This window comes from Pleurodeles waltl, chromosome 12, assembly GCF_031143425.1.
Source record: "Pleurodeles waltl isolate 20211129_DDA chromosome 12, aPleWal1.hap1.20221129, whole genome shotgun sequence".
Lineage (NCBI taxonomy): Eukaryota > Metazoa > Chordata > Amphibia > Caudata > Salamandridae > Pleurodeles > Pleurodeles waltl.
In genome coordinates, this window is record NC_090451.1 from 79,353,599 (window position 1) to 79,379,279 (window position 25,681).

A 25,681-nucleotide genomic window follows, 5' to 3' on the forward strand; every position below is an offset into this window, starting at 1 on the left:
CTGCAAGAATCGCGGTGCACAGGTGTACTGTCCTGCAAGGAAATGCAAGGGCTTACCCTCTCCCAAGTTGGACAGCTGGTAGAGAGGACCAAGAGGATCACTCCATACCACCACCTGTGATGCAGGATCCACGCAGTTCAGAAGGAGAGAGGATCCACGCACCCGGTATCCGTTGCAGTTGGTGCCTCCCGATGCATAGGAGTGACTCCTTCACTCCAAGTATTATTCCTTCTTGCTTCTTGTGCAGGCTGAAGACTTGTCACCTTCAGAGGATGCACAGCCAGGGATATGTTGCAGTTGCTGGAAGGAGCAGGAGAAACAATGTTGCAGAGCGGAGTCGTTGCTGGAGGGTCCAGTTGCAGTCCCGGTGGCCAGAAGATGAAGTAAACGATGCAGAGGAGTCCTGCTCAAATCTTGCTCGTCGAATCTGAAGACCCACCTGGGAGGGAGACCTTAAATAGCCCAGAAAGAGGGGTTGGTCACCTAGCAGGGTGACCAACTATCAGGATGGGGCTGTGATGTCACCTGCCTGACCTGGCCACTCAGATGCTCCCAGGGGCCTCTGCCCACCTTGGATTCAAGATTACAGAATCAAGTGGCCTCCTGGAGAAGCTCTGGGCACCACCCCCAGGGTGGTGATGGACAGGGGAGAGGTTACTCCCCTTTCCATTGTCCAGTTTCGTGCCAGCGTAGGGACCAGGAGTCCCTGGACTGGTGCAAAACAGTTTATGCAAGGAGGGCACCAAGTGTGCCCTTCAAAGCATACCAGTGGCTTGGGGAGGCGACCCCTCCCAATCCATGTAACACCTATTTCCAAAGGGAGAGGGTGTTACCTACCTCTCCCAAAGGAAATCCTTCATTCTGCCTTCCTCTGCTTGAGCAGACTAAGCAGCAGGAGGGCAGAAACATGTCTGTGGGGTGGCTGCGGAAGACTGGTAGGAGCAATGCGGGGGGTCCTCCAAGGAACCCCCAGAGTGCATGGAATCATACAACCAATACTGGGAACAGTATTGGGGTATGATTCTGACATGGTTGATACCAAACATGCCCAGGTTTGGAGTTAACATTATGTAGCTGGACTCAGGTAGTGAGTGACCTGTGTCCAGTACACAAGTAAAATGGCTTCGCCGCACTTATGAAGTCCAGAAAAGTGGACCTGGTGTCCGTAGGGGCATCTCTACTCATGCAGGGGTGCCCTCACACGCAAGTACCTGCACCCTGCCCTCTGGCCTAGGAGGGCCTGCCATAGGGGGAAATTACCGTGACCTGGTGCAGTGCCCTGTAGTGAAAGGGTGCATGCAGATTTTCACGCAGGCTGCAATGACAGGCCTGCGGATACATTTTGCATGGGCTCCCATGGATGGCAAAATACATGCTGCAGCCCATGGGGAACCCCTCGTGCCCCAATGCCCTGGGTACCATAAACTAGGGACTTTTATGCAGGTACCAGTATGCCAATTGTGGGGTGTGCAAAGTCCTAAGCAAGCAAATTTAGAGGGAGAGAGCACAGTCACTGAGTTCCTGGTTAGTAGGATCCCAGTAAACACAGTCCTAACACACGGACAGGCAAAAGGTGAGGGTAACCATGCCAAAAAGAGGGTACTTTCCTACAATGAGAGTCTGCTGAGCTCCCCACAGTGATCTTTCCACAGTCTTTCCTCCTCCACCTGTAGTGGTGGTAGACCTGGCAAAACTCATCTGACCCTATGCAAAGATGAGGTTTTGCTAACTGAACATCTGCATCAAAGAAATTAGGACTTTGCTTGTTACAGCTGCAGGTAGAGGTTCCAAAAAACCTCGTGGAAGACTCACCTTTACCACCCTGCTTGCCATTTGTTTTCTATTTTTTATTAACTCTTTATTAACCTGTTTTGTTACAGTGACACAAGTTTAAAAAAAAGTTGGTGGACTAACCAAATAAAGCAGTATGTAAGTGACATCATGGCGCGTAGCATCACATTGTATGGCCTCACGGTGCATCATATCGCACATGGCATCACATTAGTAAATCTCCGGGAATAATAATAAGATAACTCTGGAGGCTAACGCATTTTCTGGCGAGATCCGTGTTTTGTCTAGTCACAGTTTTGAATCAAAGTAGCATTGTGGGTGAATGTGTCTCCTGCAAAGCACGTCATATGACACGCAGATGATATATTTTTATTTTATGTAGATGTAAAAGCGTGTTACTGCTTTTATCACAGAGATCCTTTTGTTACTTACATTTCATACATTTTAATCCTTCTAATATAGCACAATGAGCTCCAAAGGACATGTGACTCCTACATCCTGTATCCATCACTGCCTTATGTAACACATCCTGTACATTGATTTACACACACACGTGATTTATTGTCAAAGTATAATGTGTGTGTGATGTACAGCGCTCTGACACCCTGCAGTGGGATGAGTAGCGCTATCAAAGAAATAAAAAATAGTGGTATTTAAACTATTTATGTGGATACTGGGACAGCCAACCACATGTGACGGTTTTAAAAATGTTTGCATATTTCATATACAGAGACTGAACAAAGTCTAGACCATGCCTCTCTTCAGTACCTGCGAATTGATAACAAGGTGTGTGTCTTCCTTCCTCCTCCATTGCATCTGCATCTAGGTGTGAGGCTCAAAATAGCTCCCAGCCAGGATTCTGAGACAGGAGGCCTGATGGCCTTTTAAATTGGGCTGGGGTTTTGGGCCCAGCTGGAATTTTAAATAACAAAGTCCCCTCCCCACTGTTGCTGCTCGGTGTGGAAGCTGACAACGCGCATGCGCTGCTGAATGTGTCCCGGTGCCTGAAACCTGCACCGGGACGAGTTTAGCATATTTCTGTCGGGCCCCACTCCTAGGCCGGGTGGACGGCGTCCACCCTGTGAAAAGAGTGGGGTGACGGTGTGACACCGATTCGGTGTCCAACCGTGTGTAACCTCAGCTTGTGCCCTGGCACAGAAGCTCCCACGCCATGTTACTTCAGTAAGTAGAGTGTGTGACCTTCTCCCCACCTAAAGAATAAAACTACCCGCATGCATATGTAGAAGACCGGGACATTCAAAAGGGAATACAAGGGAACATAACAAAACACACCTCCATAGTAATTTTAATATGATTCGCTGAATGTGGACCACGTGTCTTGGTTTTCCCCAAGGCCTTTCCTTCTCTGACCTTGTGGTCCTTGCAACAGGGGCAGTGGCGCCAAACCCACAAAGCAGTGGCCTTTCAAATAGCTTATTACATAGTTTCAGCCCCTGGGTGGGTTGTGTGTCCATAAACCTTTCCAGGAGGGTTGGGCGTCTTGCACGCCGCTGCATTGTGCGCTTGGGTGCAGTCGCACACAGTAAGCAAACAGCGGACTCGATTGGGAGCTCAGCTGCATTGATCGTCTGGTAGACGGGGAAACAGCCTTTACCACGCAGGCATTACAACGCATCACCGTCAACGCACATTCATTACCACACATTGCCTTTACCAATCATGTTTTTACCACGTATGTGCTTCACCTCGCTTGTCTTTACAACGAAATGGTAAGTGTATGCAAGGTAGGTGTGTGTGTGTTTACATAAATGGGTTTAAGAGTGGGTAAGGGTGATTTTAAGGGTTTGGGATGGGTAAGGGAATAAGGTGGTAAGGCTACAAAACGTTTGCCCCAAATGAAAAAAAACACGTGTGTGTGTGTGTATATGTATATATATATATATATATATATGTATATATATATATATTATAGTGTGTGTAGGGCTTTCACCTACCTTAAATATACTTCCCTTGCATTAAAAAGACACGCATGGTAAAGGCATTGCGTTGTACTGGATGCGCAGTAAGGCATGTGTTGGAAATGCGCATCCTAATGTCAATCATACGTTTATGGTAGTCATGGGGATGCCGCCTAGGAGAACCACTTAGATATCCCATGGCAGACCTGTCATATGTCGGAAATGGCACATAGATCGTTTTCGGTGGTATATTGGCATATGTTGCAGTTGTGCTCCCAGGAAGTAAATGGTGTTCAGTGCCAGGCCCTCGCAGAGAGTGCTCAGATGCTGTCCCATAGATAAACAAGCAGAGAACAAGTTGTCATTACGATTAAAAATCTTGAAGATTAAAAATCTTGTTTTCTAGGAGTCTCATTCCCGGGCTCTGAATGAATGAATGATTGGGTATATATAAAGTGCAACTGTCATTCAAAATGAGCATCCTAGCGCTGCAGAAAGAGACGGGAGAAATACTCTGGCGATTACAACCATAGGGCTATGGGTATTACAGCATCAGAGAGTAACAAACTGCGTCTGGTATTGCAAAGGTCCAGGTTTTAAGTAGTTTCCGGAAAATAACTTTTGAGGTCATGAAACGCAGTGCCATGGCGAGATGATTTCATTCCTTTGCCGCAGGACCGAAAAAGTCTTTCCTCCTTTTGACTTGAGTCTGAATTTCAGGACCTTCACGAGGTTGGCTGAAGAAGACCTAAGTGAATGAGAGGTGGTGTGGCGAGTATCTCTTTCCGTGAGATAATTAGCTCTGAAATTTCTGTAGGCTTTGAACCTGAAAGAGGGAACTTTGAACAAGACCCTTCTATGAATGGGCAGCCAGTGTAGGACTTCAATGGCCGCGGGTGCCGATGACCGCTGGAGCAGATTCAGGACTAGTCTACTGCCGCACGGTGGACTGTCTGTAATTTTTGAATAGTCCGCTTGTTGGATTCTGCATGTAGACTATTACAATAATCCAGTCTGGAAGAGATGAGTGCCACAGCAACCGTTTTTCGGGCCTCCAAAGGGAGAAAAGTAAAGAACATTTTGAGACTGGTGCTTACAGGCTAGTGGTGAGTTTTCTTTTTTTTCTAAGTCCTACAGTAATTCTTTCATCCTTTCTGTCTTGGAAAGATCCCTCCCACATGTTCCATTGATTGAAGTTCTGCACTAAACAATTTGGGGTTCCAGGATTACATAATAGTGAGCGCTACTCACACTTAAGTTCTTGTGTGGTATTTTGCCTCACTAACTTTGTGTCCACAGTTGAGAAGCGTTTGTCATCCAGCATCTAGTGCTAGTCGAATCCAACGACTCTTACAGACTCCGCCGAAATGAGCACGGTTATCGACTAGGGATTAACCATGGACAATGTCTGTACCTGTATCGAGAGGTACATGTTTTACCATTACCACTAATAAGGTCTTTTTTTTTTTAAACAGCATTCCTAATCAGTCGTGACCTGAAGCTCCAGAAGAACAAAATGTTTGTGTGAAATCCAGGCCTTCCCGGCCTCCGCTTCGACTACCGCACCTTACTCTCATCTCAAGCCGGAGAGCTGCTTTTAATCTAACTTCAGGCTCACTGCCTGGCTGGCATGGCTGGTAAGAAAGCCCAAGTGTTACAGACTGATTGCTTTGTTAGTATTCTTGAAATGTCGCTATTGTGTTTCTTGCATGTTCACATCTTGCTGTTTTTTTTTTTTTGGGTGGAGTTGAGTTTGGTGCTTCCAGGGCTCAAGGAAAGCAAAGCTGTTCCTGGCAACTACTTGCTGAGTAGCCACAATTTTCGTCATTTCTGAACTGTAAATGGTTGTCAAACCTATGGGCATCCAAGGAAAGGAATGGTGAGGGACTTCAAAAGAGTAGCAGTCCGCACCGAAAACAACTTGCCTTCTAAATTAAATCAAACAAATTGTGTGCTTAAGAAATGGCCTCTTGTGTGGCCAGCCTCTGTCCACGATTTCTTGTTGAAAGTAAATCATTTCTAGCCACAAATATATGTCTACCAGAAGGCCTGAGTCCCTTGAACAGTGGTTGCGAGTGAACATGTTCAGCATGCTTTTATCCACATCTCTGCTCAGATGTAGGAGAGCTTCTGGGGAGTTTTTTCTGGTGTGGAATCTATGCATATCCCTCATGCTTGCATCTGTCCAGACACCGTGATTTAGGGCATTCATATGTTCAGCTAAAGGATATACTTTAAGTGCTGAGAACCCTCTGCTTTAGAGAAAGTGTACTCCTTGCTAGTAAAGGCCACTGAGTCAACCCAGGCGTTTTTTCTAGAAAGCTCTCATGGAGAGAAGACATAGTCTGGCCAGAACTCTGTAGAGTCTCACAAGAGAGTCCAGTTGGAGTTCATTCATCTGGATGTCAGACTTATTTTTAGGTCAGGTGCAAGCGCTTTGACCTGCTGTAAGCATTATGTGCTTTATCCACGCCCATCTCACGCCCCTCACTTTCACTCGTTCAGGGACTTGCCTTTCAGAAATCCATTGATGTCATTGGTAATTGCTTTAAGTTTGTCGTGCCTTGGGGCGGTTTTGTTACCGCCTTGCAGACCGACCCTGTTACAGGTATAATTGCACGATTGCCGATATACTTCAACGTTGGTTAACTATTTTTTTCTTGTCTGTTCTGAGTATTACAGTCTAATGCCAAACGTTTATTTCTGATAAAGGTTTTTATTGGGTTTATGTGATAATTGTAGATATTTTGTTAATCTCCCCTCATTGAAATTATGATCATGATTCAGGCCAACTCAACATCCTTATTGCACTATAACTGTATAAAAACTCTTGATATGTTTGTGTGACCCTCCTAATGTATTTCTCTTGTTACTCCGTGGCAGTCTTGTTTTGGGAATTGTGTTAACCAGCCAGAAACTCTGATGGTGGGGTGATGAAAGTGGTATTCTATTGGAATTAGCATGACAGATTTAAATTACGATGCTAAATGCAACATTTTCTTTTTCGGCTGCAGATAGAGGAAGAAGGTAAATTGAAGTGCTTTAGTTCTATGCAGGGCCACTGGATTTATGTGGCAGGAAAATACCAAATTATGAGGCAGGGTTGACCAATTTATGTGGCAAGAAAATCCAGTTATAAATTTACAGTGCCAATAGCTCTAACTCCAGCAAATGCTAGACCCATTGCATTGCAAATGTTTGCTTACGCTTCGTACATTGTGATTCTATTTTCTGTTGTTTCAGAGCCGGTCAATAATTTCCCTCCTCTGCCAAAGTTTGTTCGTTTGAAACCATGCTTCTACCAGAACTTTGAAGGTGAAATCCCCATTGAGCACCGGGGGCTAGTCATAAAGATTTACCGAGTATGGATCTGTGAGTATAAATACCGTACTGTTCCCATAAGTACCCCAGTAGATCATCAGCAGCCCTGGTACGGCAGTACCTAGAAATGTAGTTCAGAGGACTAATACTTATACTGTTAATGTCTGTTCGATGAAGACCACTTTTTTTCTTTACTTGCATATCATAGCGCATAGATAATGGTAACGTCTTTTTAATCTAAAAGTTGTTAGTTTGTAGCGTGCTATATAAATATGAGTTTAATAATGGGCCAAAAATTCAAGTGGTAAACTCCAACAAAGGCACTTGCTCCGATTTGTGTAAGAAACTCATTGAACAAACGGGATGCAGTTTGGCAGAAACATTTCAGGCTTATTCTGCCCAGTGACTCAAAATATGTCTGAAATCGATGTCCAGGACAGCTTTACTTGTACAGCCAAAGCTGAATCGAAGAAGCAAGCCCTAATGAAGACTCAGTTAGCGCATTTCTAGTGCTGCACTCTCCACCCCGTGCTCGTTTCCTGTGCTTCCCAGTAGCCAGAGTTCGAGACAGTGCAGACACATTGCCACTCCTGACGTCTGTTTCACGTTGCAGTGTGCGGGATGCCGCTTGTCTCCTGCTCGCGTACTACTCTCTGTTTGCTCGTCTGAAAAATGTGTTTCCCTTGCTTCAAAGTTGCATGGTGCTGGCGGTCGTTAGGTTTTAATTTTATGACTTTGCTTCTTACCTCTCTCTTCGCTTGTCCCGCTGGCCTACCCCCGTATGCTGGTCCTGTACACCGCTGTTGCAATGTATTCAACAGTCACAGGTTATGTCTGTTGTCAGAATTGTCTGCAAGATCTTTCGTTGCCAATTCTTCAAAATACACTTGGAGTCGGCTTCGGCGTCCCCCACCGTGGTGTTCTTTACACCCCCACCTCATAATATTCCCTGGTTGCTGTATTGTTTTGCCTCTATGAAGTGCTTGCACTGTGATGCATGGCGGACTATTTGCATCTCCAGCACACGCTGAATCATGACAGATTTTATTCTGTATCTCCTACATGACCTGAAGCAGAAAGCAGCCCTTTTTGTTTTGTAAACTGCAACGTTTTTTTTTTATGTTTCAGTGTGAAGCCCGTAATGTCATTGCTGTCTGTCTTACCATTCGTTTTTTTTCCTTTCAGTGTCTTTCCTGTTGACATTAATTCTAGATCTGTTTCTGGTTGTCTGTTTCTTGCCTGAGTGTAATACGTTTTTTCCTCCTCCTTCTCTTATCCATTAAGCTACCTTCCACCACCAAAACAAATTTTTCAAAAGCCTATAGGCCCGGCTTTAGCGAGGTAACCCATGTAAATCGACATGCTCAAATGCTGGTTCCAAGCAATAGCGAATTAAAGCCATGTCTATTGACATTGCCAGGGCTTGTTCTTTCCCCTTGCAGTCTTCACCCACACCATCCTGCTCCCTGTCACTAGGCTGACTTTTCTATTCCATCTCCTCAAGATCAACACAATGTTGCTCTGACCAGTAGTGTTTTTTTTTCTCTGCCTCAACCCAACATTTCCTGCCCTTCCCATCTGATGTTGTTTAAGTTGTTGCTGCTGCTTCTTTCATACCCCAGCCATAGCGTTTCACCAGGCCCTGCCCCTCCATTTCTCACTCTATTCCTCAAGTATGTCTTTTTATTTCACCACTGTCTGTAATCAGGAGTTCTTACCCGGGAAGCAGAGAACCACTGCAAGGCACGGTTCCCCTTCCAGGAGGAAATGGCGTTTGCCACAGGGCCCTTGGTCCATGAGTGGATTGCCTCTTCATGCAACTTGTAAACCCAAGGTCATCTGGACCCTTGGGAAGGCCTTTGAGGAAGCTTCTACGCCAAGGGTTCACAGGAGTGCGATTAGAATGGGCTTGGCCGAACCTTTGGTAGAAGACACTGTGTTAAAGCGTGTGGGACTTTTGCTGAGCGGTAATGCCAGGTGCCAAGAAGTGAAAATACCACCCAGTAAATGAGGCTGTACTCCGTAGTGAAAGAGTCACACTCGGTGGATGAGTTTGTACTCCTTAAAATTAAAAATAGAATGAAATGAGTGAGACAACTCAAAGACATGGGATTTTCCCCCATTGGGGAAAACTCTCTTCCCTGAATTTGCACCAGTGAGTAAAACTGTCCACCAAGGTGATGTGAGCTTCTAATCCATTGACAGATGTCACTTAAGCCATGGGTTTTTTACCTAATGAATGGAGACTGGGACAAGGTGTGGAAATATCGCAGCATGGTCTCGCTCATCAGTTGACAAGTCAGACTCGCAACTTGCTCGCACTGAATGTGACTGGGCGTCGGGAAGGGAGACTCTCTCCCAGAGACCCTGTATATGCTTGATCCCTTTCTCTGTCTCTTTCCTAAGGTGCCTTTGTCTGTCCAGAGCGCTTCCTCAGGTGTTTGCTTTTGTGTTTTCTTTCTCTGGTCCTCTTCAGCTGTCTCTGTGCCTAGTGTCCCCATCCTCCGTGTTGTCTCTGGTGCATGGTGGTGTTTTTTCTGTACTCCGTTGCTCTCTCGCTTCGCTCATGAACTCCTGTTTGGCTAAGAAAGCTCCTGGCCCTGCCTGACTTGTGCTTCTGGAGGCAGGATATGAATAATCTATTCATGTAGATCAGCTTTTTTTTTTTTTTTTTTTTTTTTTTTTTTTTTTTTTTAAACATGAGCAAGTCCATATGAAGAAAAAAAAAGTTAAATCCCTAATGAACGAAAGCTAAAGATATGCGCCCATTCTCATTTATTTCCTGTCACTGCAGTTTTATGTTTTATTTTTGTTGGTTACATTAAATAGTATTACTGTTCAAATACGCGTCACACAAGTGGTGTCTTTTACCAAATCTGTGTGTCATTTCCTGTAACTCTGTTTCCTTTTACTTTTCCGCTGGTGACTCAGTTTAAATCCCTGTATCCCAGTTCCCTGGAATCCGCTGAGTCGACATGCAACATATTAATCAAGTCCACATCTTTCAGTTTTTCCTTTCATTGTCTTAAACGTTGTGTCAGGAAACCAGGCCCACTCTCCAGTGACCACGTAGACAGAAAGGCAGTCTGATGCAGATCCTGGAATATTATCTGCCTCGACTGCTGATATCTCATGCTAGCTTCAACCAGGCCATCCAATTTTCTTGCAAGATCTTGAGTAAATCATCTGAATTTTTCACAATATTATTATGAATAAATAACCGCCTTGGTTCACTAATATAAACTTATTAAAGTTCATACATCACTGTAGCTGGACCATATTTTTTTTTAAAGTCAACATTTAGCCTCGCATCCCCTTTGCTACTCTCAATCAATCAGGAATTTGTGAAGCACACTACTCACCCTGGAGGGTCTCAAGGCGCTGAGCTGTAGCTATTTTGTATTACAGTGGCCGGTTATTCATTCTTTGGCAAGAGCAATAGGCGGGCCGGTTGTTTTTTCCATAGTCTAACCACACTGTAGCTGTGTGATGGCGTTGGCCTTTCACATGCTGTGGCCTAGTCATTCGTGGTCTAGGTTTATTTAAGAGTGTAGGAATAAATTCCTCCTTCAAGAAGGAAATGTTCACTTTTTCTTTGAAGCAGGGAGACTCAGTATATCGCAGAAGAGTTGGGGGCTCTAAAAAAATACCTGATCTTTGAAACTTGGCAGCTCTGACTCTCATCTGTATTTGACCCTACGGTAGGTTCAATGTCGCAGTTTTCTTGGACATGTCGAAGTGGCTGCTGCAAAATGCTTCTTACTTAAAACAGGACATCATCGGGTACGCAAATCTTTCCTTTTATTTCAGTGGCTCTAGTGGCAAGCTGCTTGTGAAACAGGTCCAACCACAAATAGGATGAACTTCTGTTCAGACCCAAGTCTGGTGGTGTGGAATTCCACACCACCGAATGATGTATGCAGCGCGCTGTTCTAAACCACAACTGTGAGACCCACCAGCCTACACTACAGATGGACACAGTACTGGATACAAAACCTTTATGGGGGGGTAGAAAGGAGCTAATCTTTTGCTTTGGGGGGTATTTTTTGCAGTTTTATTAAGCACAAACTTTGCCAGATTACATTACTCAAGGTCAGATTGTTTTACTCAGGGCCTTTGTCCTCCTTGGATTTGTATATAGTTGACAGGTTTTTAAATTTATTTCAGAAATTCAATAATAACCAGTGAATTTCTTTAAAACCCAATGGCACAGGCTGCAGTTTTATTGGATGCGGCCAGAGTTAGGTCGACTTGTGACCCGCAAGCCTTGTTGTATGATTCACTAAGCAAAGTGAACCTGTATATATAATGTTTTCAATAGAATGAAACTTTAAAGTATGATTTCATGTAATATTCAGTGGAAAAAATGACAACATGAACTAGACAAATCGTGTTACAAATTATACATGCTCACTGCCGTTCTTAGTTTTCCACATTTCTATAGCAACCTGTATTCCGTACAGAAACAATTTTGCTTCTAATCTCAAAATTGCTACTTCAATGCAGCAGAGAGAATTGGGTCGATCGCATAACAAGCGATTCTTTTCTTGACCTATTTGGCTGAATCGTTATCTAAATGGTTATATAGCCACGCTGATGTTCTCGTACTATTATAGCCTACTCCAGAAAAACCTGATTTCAGCCATTTGCTTTGGGCTAAGAAAAAATATTATATCTCAGAATTAAACTGCCCTCGCCTCTAACATTCTTAGAAACTTGGCGCAGAGGCTGTTCCTTTCTTTTTTTTGAGCTCCAGGTCCCGCCCTTTGAGGTGCTTGGCTCTACTTGGCTTTTCCCCAGCTTTCTCCCTCCTTAAAGAGGATGTACAAAGTTGGAGGAAAAGAACAGTTGTCTCCTATCATTCTTGACAGTAGACGTTTGCGCGTTGGATGATGTCAGCTGAGGTCTTGAAATCTATTGTGCCACCATTCACTGGATCGCCCCTTTAAGACCGTGTTTGAGCCTTTGGTATGTCTCGTCCGGTCTCATGACGTATGTCAATGACACACATGTTCTGGTCAGGCTTGCAAAGGTTGTTTGTGGGCTTGGATGAAGGTGGTAATACTGCAGTAGCCCCGCTGGCCCTGGTTGCACTACAGCAGCGCACTCCAGCTTGTTAACAAGCATCGCTTTCACCATTTTGCCTAGCACAGAGAGCCTTTGTCTTCCGATGGGAGCCGGCGGTGTGGTCGTGCTTTACTATTTCTGCTGACACTGCATTTGCTTCTGCTCGGCCACGGACTTTGATTTACAGTACAGTGTGTTACATTGCAGATTATTCACGGGGAGTCCAAGAGCCTCCTCTCCAGTGCAATTCATATTCCTTGATTCGAATTGCAGAATGGCATAGTGGTTTTTTTTTTCCGCCACGGATGTGACCTTGTGAATCTTGCTTCCATGTGTGGCTCTTGGTGCGTGTGTTTCTGATCTTGCATTCCTTTATGGATGTTCTACACTCTGGACGCCAAGAATGGTGTGGAAATACTTTTCAAGAGTCAGTACTTCTCTTGATAATTTTTCTTCATAATACAACTAAACTAATCCTAGGCTTCCTGTTAATTCAACTAAACTGGCCCCTTTCTCTTAGGATCTTTAACTTACCTCTGCCTTCAAGCCACTTATTGATAGAAAGCAACACCCTGGCCCTAGGCATCCTGGGATGAGAACTGAACTTTTCTCCTGGTATTAGGAATTTTCTGACGGTGCCTAACTAGCTCCCTGATGCTAGACTGCTATATAGTAGAACTGAACTTTTGCATGATGACCCTAGGCATCACCCTAAGCATCTTAATCATTGAAGTGTGTCACCTCCTGCGTGAACAGCCTCTGAAATAGAACTCGCTCCAATTACTGTATCTGGTTGAACGGAGGCAGATGTACACCTGACATTTCAGCAGCTTTGAATATACCAGAAAATTTATTCTCCATAAGGCTGTTTTAAGAACTTGGTCAGAGAAGGTAGTTTCTGCCACGTAGAGGCTGGTGATGACAGCAATAGCTCTGCCAATCCATTAGACTGGTCCGCGAATGACCAGCACTAATACTTGTGGCACACTACCATTATAACTGAAGTTTGGAAGCTTCCCAGTGTTTCATTTGTAAATAAACAAAAAAATAAGTGTAGAGGTCTAGAGGTTTTCTTTGAAGCCCATGGTGGTTGCTAGAAACTGTCTAGTTTTGAAGTTATCTCCTGCCTCTTTACTCCACCACCCTTCACTTCCTGTCTCTTTATCTCATGAATCCCAAGGCTGCCTAGTCTTTAATCCATCTCATGCCTCCTTCTTCCATTGCCCTAAACTTCCTGTCTCTTTATCTCATGAATACTGAGGCTGCCTAGTCTTGATTCCACCTTATGTAACTTTCTTTCACCCCCTACATTTCCTGTCTCCTTATCTCATGAATACTGAGGCTGTCTAGTCTTTAATCCATCTCATGCCTCCTTCTTCCATCGCCCTAAACTTCCTGTCTCTTTATCGCATGAATACTGAGGCTGCCTAGTCTTGGTTCCACCTTATGTAACTTTCTTCCACCCCCTACATTTCCTATCTCTTTATCTCATGAATACTGAGGCTGTCTAGTCTTTAATCCATCTCATGCCTCTTTCTTCCATCGCCCTAAACTTCCTGTCTCTTTATCTCATGAATACTGAGGCTGCCTAGTCTTGATTCCACCTTATGTAACTTTCTTCCACCCCCTACATTTCCTATCTCTTTATCTCATGAATCCCAAGTCTGCCTAGTCTTTAACCCATCTCATGCCTCTTGCTTCCATTGCCCTACACTTCCTGTCCCTTGATCTCATGAATACCAAGGCTGCTTAATCTTGGGCCCACCTCAGACCTCTTTCATACACCACCCTACCCTTCTTGTCTCTTTATCTGCCTCTTGCAGGTTCTTTCTAATACCCACTTCTCCTTGAATCATCATTTTCCTGTTCTCTTCCTCCTTGTTTCTCTCTTCAGCCTCTTTTGCACTGATTCATAGTTTGATGAATGAAAATGTATCCTATTCACATGTGTCCCAGTGCCCACCACCTAGCTCCATCTACAGAAATACATGCACTGAATATTCCCATGGAACTCAGTCATACCATCATCTATACACTACTGATGTGCCTATGGTAATTAATGTCTATGTAATAGGCTCAAATTATTCCCCGTGCCTTGGTGAGTTTTTAATATAACCAAACTGTAGCATGTCGTGTTTTCTTGATATCTACCCTCCTCAGCGACTAAATGTGTTTCCTATTTGGCAGGAAAGAAATCTCTCTTACCATGTTTCAGTTTCCTTGGTTAGAAATAAGTAGCCAAGTTCGTTCTCTGTATGACTGTCTCTAGGTTCAAGGTTCAATTAAGAGACAAGGAGGTTTCGATCTGTGTACTTTGGCTCCCTCCTCTTTTTTAGTGTTACTCCGTTGATGTCTCAGATACACCAGCCCAGTTGCATTTTTGTTTGGGCAGACAACAATGCAGGTTAGATCACATGCAGATTGCAAGATCTCCTCCTGATTAGCTTAGACAGAATATAAGTTTATATAAATGTCAGCTGCTGTGCATGCATATAGATATGAATAAACTCCAAACAGTTCACGCGCTTGTAGTTGCAAATACAGCAGAACTTTAGGTAGCTGGTAAAGGTATTCTTTACTTGGTGGTCCAGAACCTCACACCGACTGTAAGCATGACCCTAGAGATTTGCCATTTTTCAAGCCCTGTGACGAATGTGATGCCCTCGTGACAGTGTAGCACTTCAACAATAAAAATTGAAAAAATCATGCAGTTCAGACGTAGACACTACAAAAAGGTTACCTTCCATACCGTCCTACAAAAAGTTTTTATCTTTCTCATAAATAGCGGGAGGTAGACTTGACCAACTCCTGATTTCTCATTCTAAATGACATTTTAGGACATAAAAAGCTCTCCTTGTCTGCTGCGCTCCCCTAGTAAGACTATACGTAAAATTGCATTCTATGTAGATAAGTATAGCAAGGAACCTTTTAAGTTGGTCATAAAGAAACGTCAGGGGCATTTTAAAAACAATTCCCTTTCTCCTCTTCTGGTATCTGTGGTCTTTAAGTAACAAGCATTGGCAAATCCAGTAGGTTTTGCAGAAGCATGGTCTATTGGCTTTGTCATTGTGTTTTGACACGTGTAGCAATGCGGGTTGCTGTGCGAAAAGAAAAACTATTAATAAAAGAAAGTAACCGATGTATAAAGTGAAGGGCCCCAAAGGCAATTGCTGGTAACGCAAGCTGGACCTGAGGGTATTGGAGTTCTTTACATGAGCACCAGTTGAAGTATTCAAGGAAACATTTATTTTAGGTTTAATTTTAAGAGAAGGGGAGTTTAAACAAATTGCCCAGAATCACAGGATGTTGCGACGACGCCAAGACTCTAACCTGGTTTTTGAGTTTGAAAGTCAGCAGCTGTTGAAAAGAAAATGTTTAGTTACTAGTTCAGAATACCTGTTAGTTATTAGGTACTGGTACTAACCACTGTGTTAATCCCAGCAGGGCTGACAAAAGTCAAAACTCTCCCTCTCAGATAGTGGAGGTGCTCTCTACCCAACCTTATAAAATACTTTGATATTAACTCCTTCACCATACTTTTAGTGCTCTTTTCTATTTAACATCTAGTTGTACTACCGCCATGTCCGATAGTGCATCTACTTTTTTTTTTTTAAGTAAGGTTACACCCAACGGTGAAAGACATGCGGCTTAGGCCAACTCCTGTGCTTTTTAAACATCCCTCTGGGCGTATATTTTAAGTGCACCAGTAGGACATGGTGTGGTCAGCTAATATAGACTGCAAGAGTTCACAGGTGTTAAGCCTCCCGGATCCATAAGCGAGCAGTTCATCCAAACCAAGCTTTAGTGTTCTATGCATTATGGAACTTGTAGTCCCGCTTATCCAATGATCGCATCTGAACTACGACTGCCAGAATTTGAAAAGTTAAACTGGAAATACGAAACTTGAAGAACGAGTGTATCTTAACTTAAACAAATTAATAAAACCCCAGTGTCTAAGAGCCTGCCAGGGAACAGTGTGATGCCACAGCGACTGACGTGCAAAGAATTGCCACAGACCTGGAGCGCGATCTGGAAGGTGACTGTGTTATCCGCACCGAAAGTCGGATACCCACAGAAAGCTGTCCCCAGCTTAGGTCAGCTTCCTGGACCAGCTTGCCTGTGCCAAACCGGTCCTGCTGGTCAGCGACCACCATGCTTGCCTCCTCACATCACACAAACACCGGCTGCAACGGGGACAGACCTTGGCTTCCAGCTAGACTCCTTGGACTATTGAAGGACACCCCTGGAGCAGCCAGGCAACTCCATGACAGGCCCAGCTGGGACTAGCCTCCTATGGAAGAGTCCCCCCAAGAACTAGCACTGAAACCCTCTTACACTGAACACAAACCCCAGAAGCACACTGTGCCCCATGCTGGCGGCACCAATCAGACAGCACTAACAGAAGAAGAAACTGCAAAAAACGCCTTGAGAGGCATATGGTATGTGGAAGGACTCTGGCCAGTAACCAGTGCAGTGACCTGAAGGAGTAGTTTGTCCCAACTCCACGTGGCGTGACGGCCAAGCAACAGAGAGCAGGAAGTTAAAGCACATGACGACGTGCTGGCCAATCAGAAGCACGTAAATTAGAGCAACATTAGACTAAGCCAATGGTAAGTTCAGGTAAGTAAGAGGCGGGTTTCAAGCCCCTTTAAAGATTTTTTTAGTATCACAAAAGATTTCGCAAGCAAAACCTAAAAATGCTAAACACCCCTGGTTCTTAAACTAAATACATTTTTGCTGAGGTTACTCTTTACTCCTGTACACCAAGGCAATCCCAACATGGGACATCCACCCCAGAGCACCTTGGGCTGATGTCTACCTCTGCACCAGCTTAGCTCCTCCGGATGCCTGTAATGATTTATAAACATAGACCAATTACTGATTCCACCCTTCAATCCAATTCCGTCATCACCAGCTCTCTCATGCATATTCAAATTATCTATTAAGATGGACTGTCTGGCAGCCATCGAATATCAGCTCCCAAGCACACCCTTTATGCCTTCATGTTTGGGGATATCACACTGGATATTCAGCTGTTTGGGAATATCACAGCTGTTATCTATGTGGTTCTTTTAGGACCCGGTGTGTCTTTGAACTGCTGGTCATAAATCTTCGATGGAAAAAAGTAACTACCCTTTTTTGTCCAAGGTCCTGGAGACATCATCCAGGAGAGTTGGAACTGCGGCCTCAGGGAGGAGCACACATTTATCTTCAGGGTTGGAACTGAAAGAATGATTCTATATTGTCTGAAATTTAAGCGTGGATACTGCCAAACATCTCTCTCTCTGCGCCTAAGCTGTCATTGAGTTTTAGGATGCTCCTTGATGAAGCAATGTGCTTTTTTTTTTCACTCCCCGACACCATTATGTGGAAGTTGAAAGGCTACAACACCCATGTGTGCAAGGACAAAGAGGGGAAATTTGCAGATATATAGGGAAGGACTCTTGACTCCTAATTCTTCTAATTCATCAACCATCCTTACAAAAAGTTCTTTCCACCCTAGAGAACCTGAATGTTAGTTCCTTTTTGGGCCAAACCAGATGAGTTTTTTTTGCAACTTAACCCCTTTGGATTAGCATGCACGTTCAGTTACCCCTTAGGCAAACTCCATTACCTCTGGGGATGAATCCTTCCACCTCTGTTCGGACACTTAATTTTGGGGGGCTTAGAAGTTAAATCTGTCAGCTTTTCAGTCTGTGCCCCAAAATGCCATCTACCAGGGAGCAATCTCTAAGTAAAGAGTTTAGATTCTGTAATTGGTCTGTGGAGACAAAGATAAAATGTTTTAAGTGGCATCATGATGGTTTTAAAGAATTTTGGCATCAGTGTGGATTCAAGTGGACTCTACTTTACAAACAACTGAGGTCTGAGCTTGGGGAGCCTCCCGTCTTTCTTCCATCCCTCCACCCTGACTCCAGTAACCTTGCTACTTGCTTCAGCATCAGTGAGCTACAGGCTTATCATGTCTTTCATTCAAGTAGAATACAAAAACCTCTTAAAATGCACATTCTTTTTGGCATAATGCTGATTTTCATTTAGATCTTACAGTCCAACTAACTTTGGGAACGAGTCCTTCGGAAGGTGAGATCATCTCCATAATCAGGACCTCGATTTCTAAATGGAAAGGAAAACTAATTTTCTGTAGTTTGGAAGGTTACATCACCTATGCAGCCCTTCATTGGCCTGCCTACCATGCACTCTGCTAACTATGTGCTGGGCACCATGCCACGCCATGCCATGATTTGAGACATTTTTTATGTAGCATTTGTGAGGGACGTCCTTTTACCATCCTCTCCACTGGAAATACATCTACACGTAGAATTGAGCTACAGTACAAGCGTAAGTACACCCTATAATCTACTGTAAGTTTGGTCTTTCACTCGTATATCACATTCTGCATTTTGTTGTTTCCAAGGCTTTCTACAGAACAAATTAGGCCTCTGCGTTGAAATGCTGTACAGAATTTTGTGATTAAAATTGTTGGTGCTGCAGAGAGAGAGAGAGAATATTGTTTCAGCGTAACATGTAAGTTTAGTGTGTCAATTGAGTTTGCAGTACATAATTTGCTGACAACACTACTTCACCCTGACAACAAAAGCATTCTGTAAAAATGCATGAGGCGGTAGAACCTTGCAGCAGCATTGGTGACGGAGCAGGTGAACAGGGCGAGGGCACACCTGCTACCAAGGGTCTGCGCTGCCACACTCCGATCCAAGCACACATGTGAGTATTGGGAGGCATGGCATCAACCTAGAAGTAAGGCTTGCCCTTGGACAAGAAGGATTGTCTATTTTGTGATTAACTCTCTTATTTAGGAAGTTCTCGCAGTCATTTCTGATGCTTCGTCCTGACCTAAACCTGGCTGGTGTTTACCTATCCCCTTGCCCTCTGTAAGTAGCTTTTCAGCTGCTTTAGTTCTCAAATTAAAACCAAAATGTGAGGTTGGTGACTATGTATAAGGAAGGACTCCCAGTTCTTCTGTTTAGAGGCTCAACCCAGCTTTTAGGTCTGGTTGACAGTGCATTTGTCTGCAGGGTGCATTGTTACCATTCCTTTATGGAGTTCACTGTGGCTCCACATGTTATTGGCTGTTTCATTCACCTCATATAGAGTCCTTGTATTGAACTCCACAAGGGACTATTATACATTTGAAATATATATATCAATCACTCCATATTCAATTATTCATTTCTTACCTGTATTCTGTATAAAAACCAATGTTGTTTTCCTTTTTTTATATATATATTTTTTTAAGTACTATGAATTTTTCGAGTGCTTTTGTCAGGACACGAGAGAGCTATTAACATCACCGGGTATACTACCTCAATGTCTACTACCATCTTTGTTGAACCGCACCGCCACTACCATCAACACTGTTATCACCACTACTCTTAACCACCACCACTACCACACCAGCATTTGCGTACCCCCGCTTTTGTGTGTTTTACTTCGTGAAAGTCTGACTTACTAGCTTTGTCAGTGCTTCTTTGAAGAGAGACTTCAAATACCAGTTGTTTTCAGACCCTGTTATTATCACAGGTTCAAGGGAACATTACCAATGTCCACAGTTCTCATTCAGCCTTGGGGGTAGTCATTTTTGCTAAAGAAGCTAGGACTTGGGCATCTATGCAGGTGTTCGATTTATTTAAATGTTGACAACCTGGCATTTGATTTCCATTTGGTTTCACCTACCAGCCTTTTAACTTGTTACTATGCAGTATTTTGACTGATTTCAAACCTCTTTTCGATAAAGTGCGCAGCAGGTAATCAAACCAATGGGGTTGACGGATGGGCCAGGCCATTTCCTCATCATTATTTTTTTTTCTATAACTTCTAGGATTTTTTTCTCAGTTTGTTTTTGTGGTGTTAATTTAGGTACTGAAAAAACAGATGCTGTCGTGTAAATGTTTTTTACAGCTTCTTCCCAGCCCGAGGGTGCAGACAGTGCATGAGAAAGGGGGATTTTAGGCATTTCCTTTCTAATTGTCCGGTTTCCTTCCTGAGGTTGATAAACCCTAGAGCACCTCCGGGCAGGTAATTTAGGGCACATCTTTTCTTTGTGAGGGTGGCCCAAGAGTATAGACCCGGGGACAACACCAGCTCATTATACTGAGACTGAGACCCATGCATCATCAGTCACGCTCCATGGGAGGCGATCTCTGATCTGATTTCTCCAGGTCCGGTTAGTTAAGATCTCTAGTCCATATCTATTTTTTTTAGGTCTGGTATTAGCCAAGACCTTTTGATTTTACTAAAATGATATGTATATTACACTGACTTGTTCTTAGCCAGCCTTCTTCATCCTTTGGCCTGTTCTTGTCGCATTTGTCTTCCACCCACTACAGAATACATCATGGGTATGTTGATCAGCTGACTTCAGCCATTAGTTAACTTCACCATGAAAAAAAGACCTTCTGCCCTTTCACAAGGAGCTCATGCATCCAGCAATTCCTTTGAGTGCCTGGGTCTACTTTTGCAATGTGTGTTTTTGAGACCAATATATATATATATATATATATATATATATATATATATATATATATTTTTTTTTTTTTTTTCTATATTTTTTTTTAAAGGTTGTTTTTTTTAAGTTGAGGGGCGCACAGCTTCCCCAACAATAAAAATTTCAAAACCGATGCCAAAACAAGCATTCAAGCACTGACCAATCGAAAAGGCTTGCAACCGATACATAACAGTTGGCTTTGCCAGAGTTTGTTTTTAAGTTCTTAGAACTCGTGGGTTCATAGTTTCTTGAGAAAGACATCAGTGTGGTCACTCAGCCAACAGGAAGTCCATGACCCCCTTATTGATGTGGGTGGGATATGAGCAGAGCTGTGTGAGAGATGGACTGAGTGACCTAATAGGAGATATGCGAATCGTGAGCAGACACCTGAAGACGACGAGTGTCTTCTAGTGACAAACCCACAGGTAAGCTCTGAGAAGCACCAAGGGAACCAAAACTACACAGGAGCTACAAAAGAGTTGTAAGTCCAATATTAAGCTACAAAATGCTTAGGCTTCTTGCATGTGAATCAAACCTAGAAACCAGGGGGATTGGATTGGACATCATATATTAATTGAAACACAAATATTTTGTAGTTTCTGCTGCAGTAGACTTCTGCCATCTAGTGGTTAGATCTGAAATGATCAGGTTAGTGGGCTTTTTTTTTCCTTTCTTTAAACTAGAATGTAGATAATGGTACAAAAACATGTATCACATACAACTATTGCGGTCTCAGACCATTACAGGCAACCGATGATTATCAAATAGTCGCAGCTTCTTTTTTTTTTTTTTTTTTTTTTTTTTTTTACCCGTTAACAGTTCTGGGGTGCCAGTGTTCTCCTGTTCAAGAAAAACTTAAAACCCAACCTCTTTGTGCCAGACTTTGCTAGACCTTGAAGGTCTGTGTAGCTCATGCTTGAGTGTCCCTTGACTGTTTATGCGATGGATTGATGCATGTTTTCCGTATTAGCTATTTTGCACTTCATGTGACTGTGTTGGGAATTTTCATGGGTATGTTATCGAAAAGCGTTCCAAATTTCTCGTGTTTCTCAAAGCAATGATATTAAAGTAAAAAGCAGACGCCCTTAAACAACTATTGTCTCCTCGCCTCTGAACTCACTTTTGCCCATGTGTTCCGAAACTCGCTTTTGATCCCCTGCTCCGTCAGTGCAGTCTTGCCGCAAATGGAGCCTGGCTTCCTGCACCTTCCCCAGTGCACCCCAAAGAGGCTCATGTTATCTGCTCCGAGTCACCCTACCCACTGTTTCTGAACTAGATCATTCTCAGTGATGCTGAAGTTGACTTTTCCCCTGTTTTCTGGTTCATTTCCTGCCCTTTGACCCTGTGCTTGCTCCACTTCACAAACGTGAGTTTGCCCCTGCACGCGGCTGCCCCCTAGTGTCTGTTGCTCCCCTGCTCGTTAAACCTACTCTGATCTAACTGCGCGAACAAGCGCTCGTGGCTCTGCTCCTAAACCCACTGCTGCATTGGCTCCCAAGCTAGGGTTGAGTTCACGCAGATTTCTAAACCTGTTCTTAGCCTTGTACTTCAGTCTCTTTCACCAGCTCCTTTATCCTGCTCTTGTTTCCACGCCTTCAGCCTGTTGTTGCGGCCTGCTCGGTCGCCAGGCTCTTTCTTCCTGCTCTTTCCACATCCTTTGTTTCTACTGCCTCTGTCTGGTTTTATTTCTCATTCCTCAGCCTGCTCTGGCGCCCTGCTCCTTTATCCTGCTCTCGCTTCCTGCTCCTTTATCCTGCTCTCGCTTCCTGCTCCTTTATCCTGCTCTCGCTTCCTGCTCCTTTATCCTGCTCTCGCTTCCTGCTCCTTTATCCTGCTCTCGCTTCCTGCCCCTTCAGCCTGCTCTCGCTCCTGTCCCTTTATCCTGCTCTGGCGTCCTGCTCCTTTATCCTGCTCTTTTATCCTGCTCTCGCTTCCTGCCCCTTTATCCTGCTCTGGCGTCCTGCTCCTTTATCCTGCTCTCGCTTCCTGCTCCTTTATCCTGCTCTGGCGTCCTGCTCCTTTATCCTGCTCTGACGTCCTGCTCCTTTATCCTGCTCTGGCGTCCTGCTCCTTTATCCTGCTCTCGCTTCCTGCCCCTTTATCCTGCTCTCGCTTCCTGCTCCTTTATCCTGCTCTCGCTTCCTGCTCCTTTATCCTGCTCTCGCATCCTGCTCCTTTATCCTGCTCTGGCGCCCTGCTCCTTTATCCTGCTCTGGCGTCCTGCTCCTTTATCCTGCTCTCGCTTCCTGCTCCTTTATCCTGCTCTCGCTTCCTGCTCCTTTATCCTGCTCTGGCGTCCTGCTCCTTTATCCTGCTCTGGCGTCCTGCTCCTTTATCCTGCTCTCGCTTCCTGCTCCTTTATCCTGCTCTCGCTTCCTGCCCCTTTATCCTGCTCTGGCGTCCTGCTCCTTTATCCTGCTCTCGCTTCCTGCCCCTTTAGCCTGCTCTCGCTTCCTGCTCCTTTATCCTGCTCTCGCTTCCTGCTCCTTTAGCCTGCTCTCGCTTCCTGCTCCTTTAGCCTGCTCTCGCTTCCTGCTCCTTTAGCCTGCTCTCGCTTCCTGCTCCTTTAGCCTGCTCTCGCTTCCTGCTCCTTTAGCCTGCTCTCGCTTCCTGCTCCTTTAGCCTGCTCTCGCTTCCTGCTCCTTTAGCCTGCTCTCGCTTCCTGCTCCTTTAGCCTGCTCTCGCTTCCTGCTCCTTTAGCCTGCTCTCGCTTCCTGCTCCTTTAGCCTGCTCTCGCTTCCTGCTCCCTCTGCCTGCTCTCGCTTCCTGCTCCCTCTGCCTGCTCTGGCGTCCTGCTCCCTCTGCCTGCTCTGGCGTCCTGCTCCCTCTGCCTGCTCTGGCGTCCTGCTCCCTCTGCCTGCTCTGGCGTCCTGCTCCCTCTGCCTGCTCTGGCGTCCTGCTCCTTTATCCTGCTCTCGCTTCCTGCTCCTTTATCCTGCTCTCGCTTCCTGCCCCTTTATCCTGCTCTGGCGTCCTGCTCCTTTATCCTGCTCTCGCTTCCTGCTCCTTTAGCCTGCTCTCGCTTCCTGCTCCTTTAGCCTGCTCTCGCTTCCTGCTCCTTTAGCCTGCTCTCGCTTCCTGCTCCTTTAGCCTGCTCTCGCTTCCTGCTCCCTCTGCCTGCTCTCGCTTCCTGCTCCCTCTGCCTGCTCTCGCTTCCTGCTCCCTCTGCCTGCTCTGGCGTCCTGCTCCCTCTGCCTGCTCTGGCGTCCTGCTCCCTCTGCCTGCTCTGGCGTCCTGCTCCCTCTGCCTGCTCTGGCGTCCTGCTCCCTCTGCCTGCTCTGGCGTCCTGCTCCCTCTGCCTGCTCTGGCGTCCTGCTCGCGCTTCCTGCTCTTGCTTCCTGCTCAGTCGGCCTCCTCTCGCTTCCTGCTCCTTCACCTTGATCTCGCTTCCTGCTCTTGCTTCCTGCACCTAATCATACCAGCTCCTCCCTCCATCTACACGTGCGTCCTGTTAGTCAGCTCTCTTTCACCCTACTCACTTAATCTGCGCTCACTTCCACGGTTGCTCTTTCCACTGCACCCTCATCCCTGAGACTTCTCCAACTCTCGCTCACACTCTGTCCTGCTTTTGCCTATTTAAGCCTTTGTGTATGTCTCTTCTGGCACTTCTTTCGTCACTTCCTGTTCTTTCTTGCGGTGGATTTTATTCCTGGTTCATTTCTCCTGCCCTCACTTCACCTTCCACTTTTAAAGTGAAAGGTGCGCCACCCTCCTCATTCTCATCCCTGTTTTGTAGGTCCTACCTATCATTGCGGTTGTATATTAGCTCCTGGTGTTTTAGACCCTGTAGCCATCCCGGTCTTTAGTACTTTATTAATGTTTGTTCTCTTGAGTGTCACAGAGGAGTTGCATGAGGTTAACATGCTCCTTTTAATTCTCTTCCTGTGTCTCTTCTTCACTCCAACTATGTTTCTGCAGTTTATTGCATCACTCTGGTAGTGAACCTGATCGCTTGCTTGGCTTGGTGGATCGGTGGTGGTAATGGTGTCAATTTCGGCTTGGCTTTCCTCTGGCTCATCGTTTTCAGTCCATGCAGCTACATATGCTGGTTCCGGCCGCTCTACAAAGCTTTCCGGTGAGTTGAACTTTGTGATTCAATTTAGAATATGCTGGACCTGTGTAAAGTTGTGGGTGAAAACGTGTGTCCATTTACCCGGTGAAAGAATGCATAGGTACTACTTTGGGTAAAGTTATGAGTCAAACCTTAATAAACAAAAAAACAGATGTCAAATGCTTCCTATGCAGACAACCTAGAGGTAAGGAACCTCAAGTTTATATAGTAGATCAATCTTTTCAGCTCTTCATATCATCCTAAGGTGTCTGGATTAATCAGTGGACCTAAGTCAAATTTTCTCTTCAATATGTTGGTCCTTGTTACCGCCTTGGAAATTATATATTTCATTAAACGAAATGCCAGGAAAACATTAGCCTGTATGCAACAGATATTTCATGTAGGCATGCATAAAGACCGTGAGCGTTCGCGGAGATGTCTGCCACTGTACTGGTGGTTTTTAGAAGCTGCATGATGAGGAGAATTTGATCCTTTCTGACCGTAGCGGCTCTTTGAATGCCAAGCATCCCAGCGCATCTTGTTCTTGGAATGTGGCGCACCTGGCTACCTGCTTCCAGGTTGTGTCTTTGCTGAGGCAGTGGATAATTCTCCTCCGTGTTCCCAACAGATGGTCATTCACCCAGCGACACTCAAGGAGACAATCCTCCAGCCATCATGTATGTAGATTCTGGCCAAGTTTTAGGGCGACTGGAGTTCTCTGTTGCTCTGCTTTTGATGGAAAAATCTTAGTGGAAAAAGACTGATTAACAAAAATGGTTCCAAAGAAATGTGATTAAAAACACAGTATTAAACACTCTCCTGCATTAATGAAGCAGAGTAAAATGTTACCGAATTGCTATTTGTTTGGCAATTTGGTGTTTGGAAGGGGCGTGTTTAGGACGTCTCTTCCAAATACTGAATTGCAGTGGTATACACTGATATCTCAAGGATAGTGCTATCCATTCGCAAATGGAAAGGGATCCCCAATGAACCCCAGACAGTGATACCATGACAGTGAGTTACAAAATA

At 44.7% G+C, this 25,681-nt stretch overlaps 1 protein-coding gene across 2 annotated transcripts in view; it reads left to right on the forward strand.

The window, feature by feature from the left end:
- The window catches only part of SCAMP4 (secretory carrier membrane protein 4), a 65,913-nt gene that overhangs the window by 17,788 nt on the left and 22,444 nt on the right, over positions 1 to 25,681 (forward strand). For both annotated transcript variants that reach the window (XM_069216399.1, XM_069216400.1), the window contains exons 2-4: positions 5,186 to 5,347; positions 6,954 to 7,082; positions 24,520 to 24,676. In XM_069216399.1, coding sequence (XP_069072500.1) covers positions 5,341 to 5,347; positions 6,954 to 7,082; positions 24,520 to 24,676 — 293 coding nt within the window. In that variant the 5' untranslated portion in view covers positions 5,186 to 5,340. The remainder of the gene's footprint in view (positions 1 to 5,185; positions 5,348 to 6,953; positions 7,083 to 24,519; positions 24,677 to 25,681) is intronic.